The sequence below is a fragment of the Vipera ursinii genome (genome assembly GCF_947247035.1).
Source record: "Vipera ursinii genome assembly, chromosome: 3".
Classification (NCBI taxonomy): domain Eukaryota; kingdom Metazoa; phylum Chordata; class Lepidosauria; order Squamata; family Viperidae; genus Vipera; species Vipera ursinii.
In genome coordinates this window covers 172699234-172722364 of record NC_139516.1, presented here as the reverse complement: position 1 = coordinate 172722364, position 23131 = coordinate 172699234, and the positions used below count along the sequence as shown (strand labels likewise).

The 23131-nt window shown below is 37.2% G+C and overlaps 1 protein-coding gene across 1 annotated transcript in view; it reads left to right on the top strand.

Annotated features, from left to right (window-relative positions):
* The window catches only part of ST18 (ST18 C2H2C-type zinc finger transcription factor), a gene marked incomplete at its 3' end in the record, with an annotated part of 106318 nt that extends 84041 nt beyond the window's left edge, over positions 1–22277 (top strand). The window contains exons 12-21 of the mRNA XM_083359992.1: positions 4073–4185; positions 6707–6769; positions 7147–7215; positions 9466–9528; positions 9609–9689; positions 10306–10527; positions 12075–12163; positions 12927–13030; positions 18454–18597; positions 22137–22277. Of these exons, the coding sequence (XP_083216118.1) occupies positions 4073–4185; positions 6707–6769; positions 7147–7215; positions 9466–9528; positions 9609–9689; positions 10306–10527; positions 12075–12163; positions 12927–13030; positions 18454–18597; positions 22137–22277 (1089 nt within the window). The remainder of the gene's footprint in view (positions 1–4072; positions 4186–6706; positions 6770–7146; positions 7216–9465; positions 9529–9608; positions 9690–10305; positions 10528–12074; positions 12164–12926; positions 13031–18453; positions 18598–22136) is intronic.
* Between the last annotated feature and the right edge of the window lie 854 nt (positions 22278–23131).

Here is a 23131-nt window from a genome sequence, read left to right as displayed (position 1 = left end):
GGCAAACTCCAACTTTCTGAGATATTTCTTTCTTCTGTATCTCAATAGAACAATGGATTTTACCACCTCAGGGATTAACAAAACAAAATAAAGCTGCTGCACTGCTATATGTGGATCAAGCAAGTTCTCACAAAAAGTGTGTTATCTTCCTGAATCCAAGATATAATGGAACAATGGCAAAGTTTTATAAAATCACTATCGAAGTAACATATATGACTTCTTCCCAGAATATAGCAGTTTTAGGTCATTGCTGAAAATGTGTTTGAATGAAACATTGTTCTTACCGTATCTTAAACAACATGATGAAAATTAATATCTTTTGAGTAAAAATACAATAGATCCAATTTATTTTAATTAAATATGGCATAATATAGGAACTATTTAATTTTTATATATGAAAATTCCTTGACAAAGGAAATGGGGACCTCCAATTCTTTGTTCTATTTAGTTTTTAACATTTGCATATTGAATTAATTCATTGACAAAGATTTATAAAGGTTAATTGTGGGATCTTTTACTATTATAATTTTACTAATCACTCCTAATAATTTAAGTGTCTCTGAAGCTGAAAATATTTCAGGCCCAAACCGAGGTGTCACTAGAAGTTACAATTGTAAATATTGCCTTTGGGCATATGAAAATTAATTAAGAAAATGGTTAAAGTAAAAATCCCATTAATCATTCAAACATTTCACACAACAATTTTTAGCAATCTGTATTAGCTCATAATGTCAATTTGTCATGAACAAAAGATCAAAATGCAATTTTCTATTAATATTATATCATGATATTCAAACTGATTTGTTAGTGGAATGATTTATATTACTCTATTACACTTTGAGTCTCAAGCAGTCCAAGTAGATAAACATAATATGTGTGAATATTTCAAAAGATTGAAAGAAGGAGAGTTTTACTAAATAAAGCCATTCAAATTTGGTAATAGTAAAAAAAAGTATAATGCTCATAATTTAAGGTATAGAAAATCTCCACTACCTCCCATCATCGAATGAAAACTTCATTTTTAAAGCTGTCTTTGGAATTGAGGGGGCAGAATATTATATTACAGAATATACTCCGTTTTTGGTGGGAAAATCCATATATATATATAGAAATTTCACACAAAATATAAAATATCCTGGGAACTGCAACTGATTGCTATTTATTTCTGCTTCCCTACATGGAGACAACAACACAACCAAAAGAAATCAGTACTTCAGATAAATAGCTTAAAGCCAAGCACAGGAAAGCAAAGGAGTTGCAAAAAATAAATCTATACATTGATGGTCAAGGGGCAAAATGGAAAACAAAATCCTGGAACTGAACAATTGGCTAAAACAAAGATAGCATCCAGATTCCTAATTCATAGCCTACATCATCAGCATAAGGGATTCTTGAGCAGAGATAGCTGGGATAGAAATGGCACTTATCAAATTTGTGGCTGACACCAGGCTTGGAGGCTGGCTAATTCCTAAGATGGCAACCACAGTCTAAATTATCTTGACAGACTTGAACACTAGGCCAACTAGCAGAGTTTCTGATTAAGAAGAAAATCAAACATATAACTATAGAATTTTAATGAGCTGGCTTGCCAGGAGTGTTTGTCCAAAGGATGTAAAGTAACTAGTGGACCATTAGCTAAACATGAAAAAACATTATAAGACATCAGTTAAAAAGATAAGTGTATTAATAGAAGTATTGCATCCAAATCATCAGAGGTACTATCTCATGCAGTTTAAAGGAGATATCGAGAAGCTGAAACAAGTTCAGAGAAGAGATATCGGAAGGGTATGGAAACCATTCTTTATCAGGAATGGTGCATATTTCATTTCCAAAAGAGAATATTAAAATAAATATGCCAATGGTATACAAATACTTGAAAAGTGTTTATATGGTGTTATATATTATAAGATGGGACATATCACTTCTTAACTCAAACTGGAAGCTGGACAAAGACAAAGGAATATAAAACTAAGGGCAAATATTAGGAGGAATTTCCCAATGGTAAGTACTGTCAAGCACTAAGCAGAAGTTGAGCTAAATTGCTTAAGGTCGCATTAAATCTATGGTCCTATGAGTCTTTCTGATAATATTTATCACTATCCTCAAGGATGAGTTTAGAGTAAGTAATATTTTCTGCAGCTGGAACAGCTGAAAATGATTGTAAACTGAAACTAAATGTTTCCAAAAATACTCAGATAAAGATGCAGGATCCAAACAGGGTCGGTCACTGGGACCAGAGATTAAGCCTTCTGAGCTTCTGGACTCATGCTGGAGCCCATCCTCAGAGAACTTCTTTCTCCCCAGTCTGGAGGATGGCCTCCAGCATCTGGTTCCAGATTGGATCCTGCCACATTATCCTGGGACACATATATTTACTTTCATCAAATAGAGATGTTTATACTGTCATTTATAATGTAAAGATAAAAGTATGGTACATGGGTCATGCATGAACCAAAAGAATTCTCCAAATGGGCCTTGGGAATACAGGCGGGAGGGGACAAAATATTTATCCTTTCATCTAAATAATTTTGTGTCTGATCCATATCCAAAATATACAAGATCCAAATAATATTGGCTATAAATGAAAAAAGGTCAAAAACAGCATACTATAAAGGTATTATATTAGATGCAGCAAGTAATCGTTATTATACATGCATACACACACATATGGAATTGATTGTCAAATTGAAGTTCATTTCTAAAAGTTTTTTTTTCCTAACAAAGAAATAATGTATCTGCCCAGAAGCCATCCTCAAAAATAAATAAATAAATAAATAAATAAATAAATAAATAAATAAATAAATAAATAAATCCTGAATTGAAAAAAGCTGACATTCTTCTTAAAAGGAAGCAAAAAGCTGAGAAATAACTGGAGCTTTTAGTTTAGTTCAACTGTCAGTTTTCCAAAGATTTCAGGGCTTAAAATGTTAAAAGTGCCAGATGCTATTATCTGTTATTTGTGTTGTCATTATGTTCTGGTCTTTGGAAAAATCAATATAAATGTCCATCTGTACATTAATGGAATTTCATTTGATTTCCCCCCTCCTGAATGGGTAGGAATATGGAGGCTGGCAAGGATCCTAAGAACTATGTAGCTCAGCTTCTCAAATAAAGCTCACACATACAGACAATCTAAGAGATCACTTAGAAACAGAATTGAGAGAAGTTGATTAAAAGAAAAAAAAACTTATAATTGTGGAAGACTTTTAGTTTACTTTCTACTAGCTGTCTGTACCTTACCACTGTCTGTCTAATATACCTTTGTATTAAATAATGAGGTTTGCCTCTAGTTTTCTGGTTTTGAAACAGATTGTATAAGCATACAGAAAAGGTCTTATTAATAAACTTATTTCCAATAGCTGACTCTTGTATTTGAGTAGATACAACAAACTCTGAATACAGTCTTGGATCTAAGATGACAGATGATATAAGGTGACCATGACATTATTATTTGATATTGAACTTCTTCAGTGGTGATTACTTGATTACTTATTCTGCCTAGACAGTATGGTTAGATTCATATGACTTGTTAAGCCATAGTTTTTGGAACAAATCATAGTGGCATGCAACATACAACATAAATATTGAATGACCCTGGCTGCAATCAGACATCTTGTTAAACCAAACCCAAATAAACCATATCATGGTTGACCACAAACCAAGAACCAGCTTATATAATCAGATATTCCTTTATTTTGACTAACTTCTGTTGGTAAAGTAAATAGAAAACAGATGATAAAACAAATGGAAAAACATAACGTTGTGTTTATAATTGTGAACAATTTACACAATTTTCCCGTGACCTAATGAACGATCTGTTTCAATGAGTACATATGAGTACACATGAAAAAGTAAAATTACCATGCATTTTCCCACTACAGTACATTTAAAAAATATTGTGTGAAATAGCACTAAATTAAAAATATGTTTATTTTCAACAGTTTCTATTTACCCTGAGTTAGATTAGGTAACTGAAACTGTTTGGTCCACAACTTCTGGGTGGCATCAGGTTAGTGAAACTGGATTAAAAGATAGCAGTTTTTCTAAGTAATAGGCTCTTCTATTATTTCAGAAAGATCCTGCAATCTGTCCCGAAAGCCTGGAGGAAAAAAAATCCTCAGATGTCTCAGAATCTAGTCCAAAACCCAAGGTCCATTCAAGAGACCTCAAAAAGGAACTGATCACGTGAGTAGATGATAGATGGATGGATAGATAGATGATAGATAGATAGATAGATAGATAGATAGATAGATAGATAGATAGATAGATAGATAGATATTGCATCAGTATCGCTTAGTTTTCCTGTATGAAGAAAATATTAATAAAATTTGTTGGATAAAAAATATTTTTTTTCATTCAGTGATTCAAGAACTCCACTTATACTATGTTAATTCCCAAGGTCCACACAACTGTTTAACACAATAAACACAGAATATAATTTACTCTGTGTATAATAACTTACATACCTTGTAAACCTTGCATTAGATTTTAAATCACCCAGTAATGGTTGTTTTGCTTGCTAATATGTTTGGCTGTGTAATTTAACTGAAATATGTTTAAATACAAGTATGTAAAAGGTCTAAAAGTAACACTCAGAGCAAGGAATGTTTACCAAATATTTGCTGGTAGAATTGGTAATGCAAATGGCTCCATCGTGAGGAAATATCAAGAATGGCAACAGCAATTATAAAGCAAAATTCTATGTCTGAAGCTCAGTTACAATACAAATATAAATATGGATTACATATTTTAGAATATTAATGGCATCTTCAATAATTATATTATACCAAGGCAAACAGTATTCTGCAGAATAAACTAGGTGATCTAATGTGCTATATTTCTACTTAAAAGAAACTATACATTTTCTCTTTTTAAAATTCCAGTACTCTTAAGCAGCTACGATGGGGTGATCCAATCATGCTTTAAGGATATTACTGAAAACTGTAGTCAGTTAATTATTAGAAAAAAAAATTAGAAGGTTCAACTCATTAGTGAACAACTAAATGAAATAATTAAATGATTTAGTTACTTTATGAGTAAACAACATATTTTTATCTACAATCTTCAAGGTATAGTTTTGCAGCTTTCATCTTCATTTTCACTCTATAAAAATATAGATGCATCTCAGTGAAAATACTTATAGTGTTATAATCCATATTTATTAAATTAAAGCAGTATTTTCCCACACAATCTACTCTTTCTCTCTTCTTGGGATCTCACTTCAGCTGCTCTTGTTATACTAACTAGTAATCATTATAATGTCAGTAGCCACCATTAAGTAAGGCAGCTATAGGCAGCTAGAAAGGAAGACAATCACAAGAAGGTATTTTATAGAATTAAACTGAATGCATCTCCAATTAAAATAAAAAAGGTAATGTTACCTCAGCAAGCCTATACTTTCCCTCTGACATACATTTTTTTCTATCATACAGACAAAGCCCTCTATGTTTGCTTTTCTCTTTCCCCATGACTTTCTTTCATATATGTGGAATTTTTGGCTTTTTACAACAGGTAATAGCAGCATCCTATACCAGCTGTAAACTTCCTTTATTTTTCTTTACTTTTCTTTAACTAGGAGTGGAAGCCACTGAAAGATTTTTTAAAAGGGCTTGGAAGCTTGCCCCAGACTCAACTATATATTTTGCCTTGTACATTTGCTTTCTGCTTCACCATCCTCTGCATTTCATTCATTGCAAATAGCCACATCCCATAGGATATTTGGGCTGCTGCAAAAATATGGACAACCATTACATGGAAAGCAACACGATACAGAAAACTCTAACTCTAGTGGTCAGCCAGATTATTGCAGTTTAGGTAGAGGAGTTCTGCTGGAAAAGCAGAATAGACAAATAAGGGTAATAAAAAGTAAGTCAGCCAGAGGATAGAAGTGAACCAAAAGTGGGGGGACAGGGACTTATAAACTCCCAGTTGTCTGATGCCTGGATGTCACTGTTTCCAGTGTAAGGAGCAGAAGTTTAATTGTTTTTTCAAACCAGGATTTGAAGTAAGATTAGATCTTGATAATGAGGAATTAAACCAGGTTCCTGATACAGAGAATATCTCTTCCCCACCCCCACCCCTGAAATATTGGGAATATAAGATTGCTTAGCCATAAAAATAGTCTTCACTAAAGCCCATTGCAAGATAGAGAGAAGAGAGACAGCTATCTCATTACTAACACATAGCATTATATAAAGCATTTGAAGGAACACTTCCCAAACATAGTGGCTTAAATGGAATGTCTCTCCTCAAAACTCAGAGGCAGGAACATCTTCTAGAATAGTGTTTCTCAGCCTTAGCAATTTTAAGATGTCTGGACTTCAGTTTCCAAATTTTCCAGCTATTTACTTGTGGAATTCTGGGTGTTGAAATCCAGACACCTCAAAGCTGCTAAGGTTGAGAAACACTGTTCTAGAAAACTCTGTGCAGTTGCTTCAAGGGGTTTCCCAAATTATTCATGCATGTAAATGAATATATAGCCACTTCATATTGCTGGCACCATGAGTGCTGCACACAGGCACCTCCCAAAACAACTGTGCCAACACTACTGGAGGAAAGGCTACCACAATACATCAAATCTTTTGTGCAGCCCAATGACCATGGAGAACAGTAGAACATGGTTCTCCAGCAGAACATAGTTATTTCCCCTTTGTTTTCTCTCTTTCCCAATTAATTTGTGTCTGAATGGTGCACTTTATTTTCTTAGGTGTCCAACTCCAGGATGTGATGGCAGTGGTCATGTGACAGGAAACTATGCTTCCCACCGCAGGTAAAAAAGAAAAAGAAATGTGAGAGCATTTAACAAACTATACAGATACAAGATTGCAATTGGCAGTTAATAATAATAGCTATATATTTACCATATCCAATATACATTTCTAGGCCCAATTTAAAATATAACTTAATCTTAAGATCCTAAATACTTTGGATTTGGTAATTCACAAGACCTCCTTCACCTGTATGTACTTACTGAAACTTACGTTACAAAAAAATAAATAAATCCTGAAGCCTTAGATTTGGTGAGTCTTACTTTGGTTAAACTTTTAGTTTATTTTTAAAAAGAAAAAACAGTAATCTTTAATTATTATTTTGTTGCAGTATCTTTAAATTCTTTTGCATTTCATGCATTTCTTTTGCATTTCTTAGTGTTTCTGGATGTCCTTTGGCTGACAAGACGTTAAAATCCTTAATGGCTGCCAATTCTCAAGAGCTTAAGTATGTATTTGTTGCAAAGAAAGAGGAGGTATTGATTGATACATTTCTTTACAGGGTTTTCTTTCCTCAAAATCCGTTATTTAATAAGAGCAGCAAGTAAGGTTATTTGTACTCCCTTTTTTCCAAACATCATAAATCACTTTTACCAGGAATATTTTCTTTCTTCAGCTTTATTAAGCCATTCCAATCTCATGTAATTAAAATTGCATGATGGAGAGTTTGGAGGAATGTGCTCATGGGTGGAAAATTATCCAGTTAGATAAGTATTCTGGTAAAACTCGTCCTTTATCTCCTGGAGGACCAAAATGATAACAGTGGTGGTAGTATTGGAGACTTATTCCCCCCACTTTTTGGATGGGTTTCTAATAGAATAAACATTAAAATGATCCACTGGTTTGATTGCATGGAGAACAGACTGATCCAAAGGTCCTCTAAATTAGATGCTGCTATGAATGCAGTAAAGCAAAGAAAAAGACTCCCATTAGGATCATTAACAATAGTTGAACATTATATTAGGATGAATAATAATAGTTGAATCTTAATGTATTTTTTTTAAAAAAAAAACAGTGGTAAATCCCACTGACAAAGAATAATGTGAAGAGAAAGGGCAAACTTAGCTATTGACATTTGAATGTTTTCTATTCAACTGGTCACCTGCTGCTGGGGAGTAGTCTTGAGCTGAAGAATAAGACTTTTGTTCAAGTTCCAGTTTAAGTACATGATGGAAGTGCATAACTTTGCCTGTTGCAGAATCAGGAATGACCTCTTTTGGAAATGAATGGCTGGAAATTCTGTTCTAGTGGAACACTCCAGTCCTGACCCTAGACAGTATTGTGAGTCTCAAAGACAGGCTCTTGAGTTGATCTGTTCAGTGCATTCGATCCCAAGGAATATGTTAAGAACCTCTTCTCAGAGGAGATCAAAGGAGAGAGGCACAGCACATTGTTCTGTAAGTTACTTCTCTCTCCTTTGGAGCACCTGACTTCAGAGACCCAGACAATGTCCTTCCTACATTTGTCTATAGGGCAGTCAAGCCTGAGTTCTTTTACCTAGCATTTCATGTTTGAAGAGAACTTGCTCTGGGCCAGGGTTTGTATACCACAATTTTTGGATGGTAGACTGATATGATTTATGTTTTATCAATATGATTATAAACTATATATATATATATATATATATATATATATATATATATATATATATATATATATATATATATATATATATATATATATATATATATATATATATAGCATATACTGTAGATACAGATGCATACATATTCTACCTTTGGATTTTTTAGTCAAAATAACTGGTTGGCCATCTAAGGTATATTGAGGCACTGATCATAGCAGCATAAGAACTAGCATCAAGCACCAAATCCATAGAAGAAGGGGTCTACCATAGTAGACATGAACCAAGGTGCAGGGTGTGCAGAGAGGCCTCAGATACAGTCAAACATGTAGTGGCAGGGTGTAAGATATAGGTAGGAACAATGGCACAATCAAGTACCTGGCACTGTGTATAGGAATATTTTTCTGTGCATGGGCTGGACTGTCCCCAGTTCAGATGGGACATTCAACAGAAAGTCATAGAGAATAACAGGACTAAGATCCAGTGGGATTTTCAGACTCAGATGGACATGCTGGTATTGGCCAATCAAGCAGACATCATGATCAACAAGGAGCAGAAGACAGAGCTGGTGATAGATGTAGTGGTGCCAAGTGACAGCAACATCAGGAAGAAGGAATATGAGAAGCTGGGAAGTATCAGGACCACAAGTAGAAACTGGGTAGGATGTCGAAAATAGAGGCTGGATGGTCCCAGTGGTGATAGGAGCATTTCAGGGCTGCCAAGCTGGGACAATAGTTCCAACATATTTCAGGAAGAAGATCAAAGCTATCTGTCCAGATGCATGCAGTGCTAGGAACAGCTAAGATAATATGCAGAACCTTCAAACTCCCAGGCTTCTTGTAGAGTACCCAAGACATGTATCACTCATAGGGATGAGAAAGATATATATATATATATATATATATATATATATATATATATATATATATATATATATATATATATATATATATATATATAATGTTAAAGACATTAAAGCATTTTCTGTATTTTCACCATGAAGTGGCAAAATTGCAAAGCAAGAAAGTCCTATTGAAACTTTTGCTAAAGTTCTCAATTTAATAAGGTAGGATTCATCTGAATAGTTCTTCTTTTTCTCTATATTGTGTTTCATAGGTGCCCCACTCCTGGATGTGATGGTTCTGGTCATGTGACAGGAAATTATGCCTCTCACAGAAGGTACGGACCCCTTACTTATTCAAAAGTAAAAATTAGGAAGTCAGGAAGAGAAATAAACTGCTTTGCATACTTTTCTTTAGTTTGTCTGGCTGTCCTCGGGCCAGGAAAAGTGGTCTGAAAGTGACTCCTACAAAGGAAGAAAAAGAAGATCCTGAACTTAAGTAAGTAGGCTTCCAAAGGTTTGTGATGAATCACAAAGCACACCCCAGTTGATCTTACTAACATGTGCATATATAATAACAAATTGAAATAAAGTTATGAAAGCTAGCTTTACGGTTTCAGTGAATACCACTATCCCTGATATTGCAAAAAGGATGTAATGCAGGAAGGTTTCTAAGACTTTCCCTGAATATATTACCAGCAATTCTTTCCTACCCTGAGTTTATGATTGGCAATTATCCATGCAGATAAATACGCTGATAAATGTTAACAACTGTCAAGTCTTTATGATGAAATATCATTGGATATTTTACATCTTTTATAATGGCTCTGTTAGACTAACCTTGGCTTGTCCGCTAAATGCAATGAGTGGGTTAACACAAAAGTTAAGTTCACATAAAATGCCAAGATATAATGTGGGTTAACACAGGACACTCATCCCAGAGCACATTACAGCTTTCGTGGCTTATGTCATTTGTGAGATCAAATATGCTAAGAGCTTTCCATTAAAAATCCTGGACATGCATATTATTTTGCTAATTTGAATTTATTTTCCTGAGCTCTTACTGTTGTAAGAGAGATCTTTAGACAAATATCAGTTTTGCTGTGCTCCTACAGATGTCCAGTGCTAGGCTGTGATGGCCAAGGTCATGTATCAGGTAAATACACTTCCCATCGCACCGCTTCAGGTTGTCCCATGGCTGCCAAGAGACAGAAGGAAAGTCCTCTCAATGGATCTTCTCTTCCCTGGAAGTTGAACAAGCAAGAACTGCCACACTGCCCCTTGCCAGGCTGCAATGGGCTGGGTCACGTTAATAATGTTTTTGTCACCCACAGAAGGTATCCCTTTGTTTTTATTCCCTTCTCTCTCCCCCCCCCCGCTTCTCTCAGCAAGTATCTATAAATCAATGGAGTTTTGTTAATTTGACAATCCTGTTCAACTGACAGGAAAAGTCTTGTTAGGATTTTGCATGCATTTTAAATAGCTCATCTTTCAGGGATGATTGGGGCCCGAACCTTTAATGAACACTTATGCATACTATGTAAGAATAAGTTATTCCTAGGATCAAACAACTGAGCTAATATTTTATAGACCTTTGAAGAATGGGCACCATAAGCTGTTCATAATTTGTTCTGTTGAGCTGCTAATGTGACTTCAAGGTCATAAATTTCATAGCAGCTGTTAATAAAACAGTAGTGCAAAAGTATCAGATTTGGTGCTTTGAAGCAAAAGCTATCAAGGTGCAGCCATAATAGAACTGAACAATGCACTGAAAGAGAAGACAGTTGTAGACATGTCCCTGGAATTCATACAAAACAAATATGAATATTATATAACCGTGTTTATATAAGGCACCAGGTATGTCTAACCTGCTTACCTTAGGACCACCGCAGCCAGTCCTCTCATGACCCAACACCTGTTGCACTGCTGCCTGAGTTCTTCTGTGGCCACTTGCGGCTGCATGCCATGTGGTGCATCATGCCACTGCTGTCACTCATGGCAGGAGGTTGCGTGACTCGTCACACTGATCACGCCACTGTTGCCTTTCCCAGCAGGAGGCCGCATGGCTCATCGCACCATTCGCGCTTGTCATGCTGCTGCCACCGCTCACGGCATCATCCTTCTGTGAGCGGCAGCAGCAGCACAATCAACACGATGAGCCATGCAGCATCCTGCCGCAAGTGGTGGCAGTGGCACAATTGTCATGACAAGCCACGTGGCCTCCTGCTACAAGCAGCAACAGCAGTGCGATGCATCACATGGCGTGCAGCTGCAAGCAGCTACAGAAGAACTCAGGCAGCAGTGCAACAAGTGTTGGGGTGTGGGAGGACTGGCTGCAGTGGTGTGTGGGGCATGTGGGGCAGCTTCACCCCCCCCCACCCCGCCCTAGCTTTTTACACATGTGCCTCACACCAAAACTAGGGCTTATTTTGGGGGTAGGGCTTATATTAGGCACATGCTTAAATTTCAAGCTAGGACGTATTTTCGGGATGGGTCTTATTTTCAGGAAAACATGGTAAGATTATGTTAAGAGCCTGGTGGAGCAGTGGTTAGAATGCAGTACTGCAGGCTCCTTCTGCTGCCTGCTGGCTGCCTGCTGTTTGGCAGTTCAAGTGTCACCTGGTCAAGGTTGACTCTGCCTTCCATCCTTCCAAGGAGGACCCAGATTGATGTGGGCAATATGCTGACTCTGTAAACTGCTTAGAAAGGGCTGTAAAACACTGTGAAGTGGTATATAAGTCTAAGTGCTATTGCTATTATAAGTGTGGAGCATAATGGATAGCATACTGAAATGGATTTATATTGACAAGATGTTGGAGGCTGAGTTGTTGCAATCAAAATATGTTTCAACTTTCATATAGGTCCCCTTTCCTACTCTTTTTAGTTTGTCTGGATGTCCCCTGAATGCACAAGCCTTAAAAAAAGGCAAAATATCTGAAGAACTAATGACTGTTAAATTGAAAGCAAATGGAGGTAAGGAGACTAGATTGCATAAATCTACTATCAACCCACTTATTTACTGAGAATTATAAGAACAGTTATGCCACATTAAAGCAGTATTATTACAAAAGTTTTGACTATGTATTGTTTTCCCATAATATCTATGTGATACTATGCTCTCTGTCTTCCCTCAATAGATATTGACTATAGGTAACATATAGTCATTTTGATTAGCCACCAAAGATTCCCTTTTAAAAACTATTGAAGTTTATGATTGAGCACTAGGCACAGATGTACTTGCATTGATTATAAATTTATATTTACCACATTGTCACTTTACTGATATGCAAAGGGAAGATCAGCAGTTCCTATCCCTATGTAATACAACATTTAACTTAACAAAACTTAACTTTTGGACCTGTGTCATATAACTGAAATTGATGCATAGATTACACACTAAAACTATGTTCCCTTTAGATATAAAACTTTCTCACCAACAGGCATTTAAATCAGTAGAACAGAAGGAAGATGAGGAAAATATCGAGAAATGTAGTGGACATGCATGAGCCTTTTGAAGCCCTTCATGATTTCCTGGTCCTTGATATGTCACAATGGAGAGTTTTATATTGATTCTGATAAGTGTAGGATGAAATTGCTAATATGCACTTTTGTTTCTAATTAAATGGGTGGCTATCTAACCAATTTAAGCTTCAGTTTCACAGTGTTTCTAAAGAAAGATGTGAATATTTTCAGGAAGACATTTTGTACTTGACTCGAACTAGTAAATCTTGTGCAGGTTTAGAGAATGAAGAGGAAATCAGACATTTGGATGAAGAAATTAAAGAACTAAATGAATCCAACCTTAAAATTGAAGCTGACATGATGAAACTCCAGACACAGGTAAGAATGTAACTACTTCATTGGCATATAGCAATAATACATATTTTTCCCCAGGCCTGTCTCCTGTTCCTTAGAACAGCTTGGTTTGGGGGGAAAATGAAGGCCACTGCTAAGAAAGAATACTGGTGACCAGGTCAGTACACACATTCTCTATGTGCAGCTTTTTCTCAGAAGAATAGGAAAAGGGGCATAGTGACAGATGGTAACAGCATGAACAACACCTGAACACTTCCCTGTGTGCTATCTGCCAGTTGGCCTATGCTCTGCTTCTTCCTGGTTGGACCACACCGAGGCCTTGGCTGCCACTGAGTACTACCAGCTGAGTTTTAAAATGCTGACTATCCTGACGTGGCAAGGGGTTCATATTGCTTGAGGCTGAGTCTAGGAAAGTTTGTTTGCCAGATCTATTGGAAAGAAAGGAAGAAGAAAAGTGAAATATTTTAAAGTGATGTTTTGTGAAAGAGCATGTAAAGAGAAGGAAAGGATTGGAAAAATGAATTAAAAGAGCTAATATGTCATTGTACACATTCAAGCCTCACTATGGATGGTGAGTCAGACACTTAGATTTACTGAATGGTATAGATGATCTCAAACAGCCATCCTTGAGGGGGAGATGTTCTGAGGCAGCTTGGGTTTTCATAGTCATCGTGATAACTGGGGGTTTGACCCAAGCTATCCTAGTCCAATGCTTAGGAAACCACATATGAGACCTGGTTTATACTCTGGAGCAATTGAGCATGCTCTGGTGGTGGTAGATATAAAAGCTACTCCATTGTCATTGACAGATCACTTTTTAGTGACCATAGAATTGACTGGCTTTACTGACCTCTGCAAGGAGATAAATCCAATTAAATCAGCCCATCCCAAGCATAGAATAGATCCTACTGGCTGCCAAATGGCATTTGCAGAGTCTGCAGGGTGGTTTTGTTAGGATTCCAGTTGTCTTCTGAAGTATAGATTGTAGGAAAGATTATCTGCAATCTTTTCAGTCACAATCCAGGTGTGTGCAGAGAATAGAAATAATAACAATAATAATAATAACAACAACAACAACAACAACAACAATAATAATAATAATAATAATAATAACATCAACATCATCATCAACAACAATAATAATAATAAATGATGATTGAGGTTTTGATAGTGAGAACATGATCCTCTTAGTCCTTCTGCATCTTTCAGCTGTCTTGAATACCGTTAGCTACAGTATCCTTCTGAATCATCTCTAAGGCTTAGAAGTCAGGGGTTCATTTTGTGCTGCTTTGTTTGTTCCCTAAGTGGATGGTTTGAGACAGGATGGGCAAAAGACAGTCTGAGCCCTTCAACACTCTACTACAGGATGCCTCAGAGATCAACTTTCTCTCCTATCTTATTTAACATTTTTATGAAGCCTCTGGAAGAGATTATCTACCAGCTTGGGATTGGTGTCATTAATACATGGTGGAATTTTAATCCACGGTCTGCAGACTGTAGTACTGGGTTCCAAAGCTGACTGATTCCAGAATAAAACCAGCTTTAGGCTATGGAAGGAGTTGGGTTCCTCTAGAAAAAGCTAGTGAGCAATTTCAGAGTCCTATATTCTCATCTCCTAGTAGAACAGAAGCTATGACCAATAAGATCAGCTACAACTGGGATGCCAGTCGTGGTCAATCTTAGAGCAGAAGACTAATATCCTATCCTAATAATAATAATAAAGTTGGAAGGTACCTTGAAGGTCATCTAGCCCAACCTTCTGTTCAGGCAGGAAACCCTGTACCATCTTGGACAAAAGGCTGTCCAGTCTTTTCTTAAAAACTTCCAGTGTTGGAGCATTCACAGCTTCTGGAGGCAGGTTGTTCCACTGATTAATTGTTCTAACTGTCAGGAAGTTTCTCCTTAGTTCTAGGTTGCTTCTCTCCTTGATTAGTTTCCATCCATTGCTTCTTGTCCTGCCTTCAGATGCTTTGGAAAATAGCTTGACTTCCTCTTCTTTGTGGCAGCCTCTGAGATATTGGAACACTGGTATCATGTCACCCTCATCCTTCTCTTCATTAAACTAGACATACCCAATTCCAGCAGCTGTTCCTTATATGTTTTAGCCTCCAGTCCCCTAATCATCTTTGTTGCTCTTCTCTGTACCCTTTCCAGAGTCTCAACATCTTTTTTACATCGTGGTGACCAAAACTGGATGCAGTATTCCAGGTGTGGCCTAACCAAGGCATTGTAAAGTGCTATTAATACTTCACGTGATCTTGATTCTATCCCTCTGTTAATGCAGCTTAGCACTGTGTTGGCTGTTTTGGCAGCTGCAGCACACTGCTGGCTCATATTTAAGTGATTGTCCATTAGGACTCTGAGATCCCTCTCACAGTTGCTACTATTGAGCAAGGTACCCCCTATACTATACCTGTACACTTGGTTTTTCTTGCCTAAGTGTAGAGCCTTACTTTTTTCACCATTGAATTTCATTTTGTTAGATAGCGCCCAGTGTTCATGTCTGTCCAGATCCTCCTGTATCTTAAGCCTATCTTCCTGAGTGTTGGCTATTCCTGCCAGCTTGGTGTTGTCTACAAATTTAATGAGTTCCCCATCTATCCCCTCATCCAAATCGTTGATGAAAATGTTGAAGAGCACTGGGCCCAGAACAGAGCCCTGGGGCACCCTACTACACACTTCCCTCCATGTAGATGCGGTTCCATTGAGGACCACCCGCTGAGTACAGCCGGTCAGCCAGCTATGAATCCATCTGATGATGATGCTGTCTAACCCACATTTTTCTATCTTATCAAGTAGTAGTTTGTGATCTACTTTATCAAATGCTTTACTGAAGTCCAAGTAAATTATATCCACAGCATTCCTCTGGTCCACTAATTTTGTCACTTGGTCGAAGAATGCAATAAGATTTGTCTGGCATGATCTGTTTTTGACAAACCCATGTTGACTTTTAGTGATGACTTTGTTTGCATCAAGGTGTTCGCTGATTTGTTGTTTGATTATCTTTTCCAGAATCTTCCCAGGTATTGAGGTCAGGCTGATAAGTCTGTAGTTTCCTGGATCTATTTTTTTTCCTTTTTTGAAGATGGGAACTACATCAGCTCTTTTCCAATCATCTGGTAGTTCCCCAGTGCTCCAGGATCTTTGAAAGATATAGTTCAGTGGTTCTGAGATCACATCTGCCAGTTCCTTGAGAACCTTGGTGTGTAATCCATCTGGCCCTAGTGATTTGAACTTGTCTAGGCTGGACAGGTGCTCACTTACCATTTTCTTGCCTATCTTAACTTGTGTTTCTATTCTGTTTTATATGGCACTATTTTTGATAGGTTGGTCTTTTTTTCCCTTTGTGTAAAGACAGATGCAAAAAAACGAGTTATATAGTTCTGCTTTCTCCCTGTTGCTTGTCACCTTCTTGCTACTTTCACTCACTAATGGACCAATCATTTCCTTCACTTTTTTGTTGTTTTTTACATGTTGAAAGAACCTTTTTTATTTTTGACTTTGGTCGCAAGCCTTAGTTCATTTTGAGCCTTAGCTTTCCTCATCACGTTAGGATGCAATTAGACAATCTGTGGCCTGTTGGATCATTAGAGATACCGGATTTCTTATCAGATTTCTCAATATATTCAACACTGACAGAGCTTTTAATATCCTGGAAAAGTTCTTAAAAATTCAGAGAGATGTCCAGAGATGCCTTGAAAGTAGCCCATATTGAACTGCACAGCACAATCAAACATCAGAAGTTGCATACAAGAAATTTGTGTCATTTTGTTTGATGTCATAAAATGCTTTATGATAACTTGTATATCATAAAATGTTTTATAAAATTTGCCAGATTTCAGTTCCACAGGATTTTTGACACATTCCATAAAGTCTAGCCTATTTGAGGTGAAAAGTTCTGCTCTATGGTAAACCATTTTGGCCAATTAAATGTTACAGGCATGAGAATTTAAATAATGTATAGATATGCAATGAGCAGTACACATCAAGAAATTGCAATTAATGCACAATGGAGCATGCCATCATTAGGATTAATACCATAGGACCTGCATAGGTTTATTTCTGGTTTAGAGACTTTATAACCTTTAAAATCTTATCTGGCTTGTGCCTGATTATCTGTAGACCACTAATTCTAAATGGAATCTGCTTGCTGAGCCCCCCTCAGCAGTGAAATACGATGAGAAGGAATCTGTAGGCAATTTGCAGGAGCTGTTCTCTTATGGAACGCCTTCTTTTCTTCCTGAACACAGAGGAGTTGTTAGATGTTTCTATTGTAACAAATACAGTAGTTATCACCTTCACAAGAAGTGACTAAATCTCTAACTTTGGAATAATTACTATATACTACATATTACCTAAATATAGATAGGCTTGTAATGCATAATGTGCTGTGCTATAATTATGTAATATATTAATAATATAATATAATATAATATAATATAATATAATATAATATAATATAATATAATATAATATAATATAATAATATAATATAATATAATATAATATAATATAATATAATATAATATAATATAATATAATATAATATAATATAATATAATATAATATAATATAATATAATATAATATAATATAATATAATATAATATAATATTAATAATAATATAATAAATATAATATAATAAATATAATAAATATAATAAATATAATATAATAATATAAATGTTTCATTGGTGCCCCTTAGTCTAGAATTATTTACTCTGATGGATCATTCATTCAAGATGATATTTTGTGTTAGCTTTTCTTGTCAAAGAGGTCCCACTTTTTTCTATTCTGTTTTATTTTAGTCTTTTACATTCAGAAGGGTTACAATCTCAGTCATCCTACAGCATTGTCTTATCTAGCTCTAGTGAGAATACCAGGGTTGTTATTATTGCAGTGAGTCAGCAGGGATGCTGCAAGGCAAAAAAAAAAAATCAGCAATGTAAACAGCAGTTTGCTTGCTTCTTTTTCTGTATGCCTAATACTGTAGCTAAATTCTTTTTTTAACCAGGCATTTAACCAACCACCAAGCCTTCTCCTATTTTGCCAAACTGTGGCCTTTCTTCCACTTGTGAACTCCTGCCAAACAATCAAGGAAACAAATGCTTTCTCTTTTCATCCTACAGGTTTTCTGCTGCTGTCTAGAGTGGAGAAGACAATTTTCCTCAAGTTGGAGTTGGGTGGAAGTGTTGGGAAGGGGACTAGGTTGGGTGGAAATGGAAGCAAGAGGCAAACAAATTTCATTTCTACACTCTTTCAAAAACAATAATGTGTTGCTAAAATTAGCAATTTTTCTGATGAATATTGTTAACACGATTTTGTGAGCCTCAGGGTTGTATCTCCTCTGCTGGCTCTTTCTGAGCAAATTCTAATACATAGTTGAAGCTTTATATCAAGAGCCTAACTATTCATTCTGCCATCTCTCATTTTTATTTATGGATTCAGATCACATCCATGGAGAGCAATCTGAAAACCATAGAAGAAGAGAATAAACTGATAGAGCAGAATAATGAGAGCCTATTAAAGGAACTAGCTGGTTTAAGCCAAGCTCTCATCTCCAGTCTTGCTGACATTCAACTTCCACAAATGGTACAGTATGTTTGTGACTCAGAATTCTGCACATTCTCTAAGACCCAAAGAATAAAGAAGTATACATAGCATCTTGCAGGGTTGTCAAATGGAAAATTATGATGCACAATCCATTAATGCCACTGTGAAATTATGGAAAATCTGTATGAGCAATTCTGGATAGAATAATGACAGTACTTTAAATAGAAAAGAATAATATTTTTGGAGTGGGACAACTGATCTTGTAGAGAAATAAGAGATATACAAGGACAATTTGGAAATAAACCTCCATTTGCTTATCAATGACAGACACTTGTAGATACAGAACTTTTATTATACACATTAGAAAATTTACTTTTCAACATAATCACTATTCAAATTGAGGCACTTCTCATAACGTCTTACAAGGTTTGAAATCCCTTAATCGTAGTTGCTCAGTGCCAAATCTGAGCTATGAGGGGTGTGTGATCAAAAACATCCCAATGGAACTGCTTCAAAAGTTCCTGGGTGTGTCTAGCAGTGTGTGGGCAAGCATTATCATGAACCAACCTCACACTGGAAGTCAGCAAGCCCCGACACTTGTTATGGATGAATCATCTGAGTTTTCATAAAGTTTCACAGTAGACTTCTGAACTGATGGTCAAACCACGTTCCATAAACTTCACTAGCATTACTCCTTTGGCATCTTCATATTTGGTAGGATTTTCTATGGAGCCTCTTCCAGTGTGATGTTGGTCCATGATAATGCTTGCCCGCTCACTGCTAGATGCACCCAATAACTTTTGAAGCAGTTCCGTTGGGATGTTTTTGATCACACACACACCCTCATAGCCCAGATTTGGTGCCGAGTGACTACTATTAAGGAATTTCAAAACTTGTAAGACATTATGACAAGTGCCTCAATATGAATGGTGGTTATTTTTTTATTTTTTATTTATTTATTTATTTATTTATTTATTTATTTATTTATTTATTTATTATTTAATTGATTGATTTTATATACCGCCCTATTCCCGAAGGACTCAGGGCGGTTTACAGGGCGAATTAAAACAATACAAATAAATACAATTAAAATAGAATTAAATTAAGACTAGCCCACAATTAAAACAAATTAGAATTTAGAATTTAAAATTAAATTAAACCCCCCTCAGTCCAGGCCAGAAAGATCAAATAACCAAATAACCAAGCAAAGGTCTGGGGCAGTCCAAAGTTCTACCGGCAGTTCATTCCATAGGGCAGGCATGCCCACAGAGAATGCCCTCCCCCTTGGAATCACCCGCCGGCATTCCCTAACCGGCGAAACCCTAAGGAGGCCCTCCCTGTGGGAGAGCACAGGACGATGGGAGGCTGATGCTGGCAGCAGGTGCTCCCTGAGATAATCTGGACCCATGCCATTTAAGGCTTTATAGGTCATCACCAGCACCTTGAATCTCACCCGGAGGGGAACTGGAAGCTCGCGGACAAGAGGTGTTACATGAGAGTATTGGGAAACTCCCATTACTACTCGCGCGGCTGCATTCTGCACCAGCTGAAGCCTCTGAGTGGTCCTCAAGGGCAGCCCCATGTAGAGAGCATTGCAGTAGTCTAACCGGGAGGCCACGAGCACATGAGTGACTGTGCATAGGGCATCTCGGTCCAAATAGGGTTGCAACTGGCGCACCAGACGAACCTGGGCAAAAGCCCCCCTGGTCACGGCTCCTATATGATCTTCCAAACTGAGCTGTGAATCCAGGAGGATGCCCAAGTTACGAGCCCTATCAGCGGGAGGTAACACCTCACCCCCCATCGTTAACGATGGACAAAAATGGTTCACCCGAGATGCCGATATGCACAGCCACTCAGTCTTGGCAGGAATGAGTCGAAGGCTGTTTCTCCCCATCCAAACCAGAACCGCCTCCAGGCAACGGGACATCACGATGAGGGCATCACTGGGTTGGTTCGGAGTGGAAAGAAAAAGCTGGGTATCATCAGCATACTGATAATACCCCACCCCAAACCACGAATGATCTCACCCAGTGGCTTCATATAGATGTTGAACAGGAGGGGAAAGAGGACTGACCCCTGAGGAACTCCACAAACTAGAGGCCTCGGGGCAGATCTCTGCCCTCCCATCAACACCGACTGCGAACGGCCCAGGAGGTAGGAGGAGAACCATGTAGAACAGTGCCCCCCACTCCCAGTCTCCTGAGACATCGCAGTAAGATACCATGGTCGATGGTATCAAAAGCTGCTGAGAGGTCTAATAGGACTAGGACAGAGGAACAACCCCTGTCCCAAGCCCGCCAGAGATCATTCACCAGCGCAACCAATGCCATCTCTGTGCTTTATCTTGAAGCCCGATTGGTACGGGTCAAGATAATCGGTTTCCTCCAGGAACAGAGGGAGTTGATGCGCTACCACACTCTCAACAACCTTTGCCAAAAAGCGAAGGTTGGAGACCGGAAGATAGTTGTTCAAAATCGCTGGATCCAGGGCAGGCTTCTTGAGAAGGGGTCTCACCACCACCTCCTTCAAGATTATGTCAAAAAGTAATATAATGTTGTAGTTTTCTAATGTGTATAATAAAAGTTCTGTATTTGCAAGTGTCTGTCATTGATAACCAAATGGAGGTTTATTTCCAAATTGCCCTTGTGCTAACTTACGCAGCTAACATGAAGATGTGCTAACTTACGCAGCTAACATGAAGATTCTCTTCAAATGTTTAATCCAAGGGTTGAACTTATATACACACAGTGACTTTGCCAATGGCATACTGTATACTGCTTTTACTTGCCAACATTACTAATGGGAAACCAGCATCTGGTCCCTGCCAGCCCCATGAGCAGGAGAACAATATAGACCAAGTTACTTGGTCCCCTTCCATTAATGGCAGCAGGAAAATAAAATTCCACTTCTGCTGCAAACCAGATGATAGTGATCAGTTGGCAAGAAGGAAAAGTGATTGGGTTCCCCATTGTTCTATGGCTACAATATCTTTGTCAAGGGCCACATGTTGAACCACTGGAGTTATCATCACATCACCCATGTATATTCAAAGACTTAAACACACACACTCTCACACAGAGCCCCTGGACAAAAAAAACCACTTGCCTTTACCTTCAATCATATCGCAACTCAATCTAGCCTCCATATGCCTGTGTGTTGTTGTTGTTGTTTTTTTAAAAAACCCTTTCCCCAAAAAGTGATATCTGGACAGACACCTTGTGATGTTGGAGTACCAGCCACGGATGACGAAGAATTATAAATATCTGCCTATAGCAACTTGCTGGGCCATCCAAGGGAGATAGCATAGACAAGTCTTTTACTTGTTAGTAATATGGCAAGTATATTAGCATTACAAGTGAAGGCACTTACAGTAAAATAGGAATAGGCAGAGAGAAAAGGGGTGTCATTTAATATGATTCCAACTGATTTTGACATGCTTTTACCAGAAAAAAGGTTCTGACTTAGATTTTAAAAAATCAGTTCACAAATTCAGTCTGCGGTCCACAGATAAGAAATCTCTCTCTTGCTAATGTCCCACTTATCTTTGATTTCTTTGTTTTGTGTCATTTATTCAGGGCCCAATCAGTGAGCATAATTTTGAAGCATACGTGAATACACTCACTGAAATGTACAGCAATCTGGAAAGAGACTATTCCCCGGACTGTAAGGCTCTACTGGAAAGTATCAAGAAAGCAGTGAAGGGTATTCATGTGTAGGATGGAAGAATTGCTGGGCACAAGAAGGTCTCAGCAGCTGCAAATTCCAGATGAATCCATGAAAAGCACCTGGACTGCTTAGAAATATTGGTTGCTGTGCTGCATTTTTAATTACAACATTGCACTATTTTTTTCCAGCTGACATAAAATGGACATTAAACATAACAGACTATTGTATTAACAGCAATGAGTTAGATCATCAAACTTATTTATTTCTGTACAAATCCTTTTAGTTGCCATTGTTGTTTTGCACTTCTTTCATTTTTGTAAAGTGAATGTACAAAGTGTGTGTAACTATTTTTTTACATTTTTAATTTATTTTCAATCAAAGAGTTGTATGGATTTTTTTTAAAGAAAAGATTGTTTAACAGCATTTCTTGCAGCCTGCCATATTTTTACAAATGTGCTTGTTAATTTATTTTCCAATGGGATTTTAAATAGACTGAAAGTTATAGTGTAAATTAAATAATGTGCTGGGTTTGTACAGGAAGAAAAAAAAATACTATGAAAGAAACAAAGTAACAGAACTGTGATTCTAGTTTATTTTCACCACATCCTGCTTTTTATAACAGTTTTTTTTATGAAATAAGAAATGGGTTTGCAAATAGCATGAGAGGCAAAGATCCAGTGATACCAAGGTGAATTGTGCTCTCTAGTGGCTAATTTCCTTGAGCACAGCATACAGTAAGAGTTCATGAATTTTTGTAGCAATAATGAAATATAGCAATCAGTAAACCACTGGATCCAGCTACAGCCTTAGCCTACATGAAACAATTGTTTGAAACCATTCAGGGGAAGACTGGATTGATTGAAGGATAGCTTCTCATTGGCCCAATTTCATGCTCATTCATGAA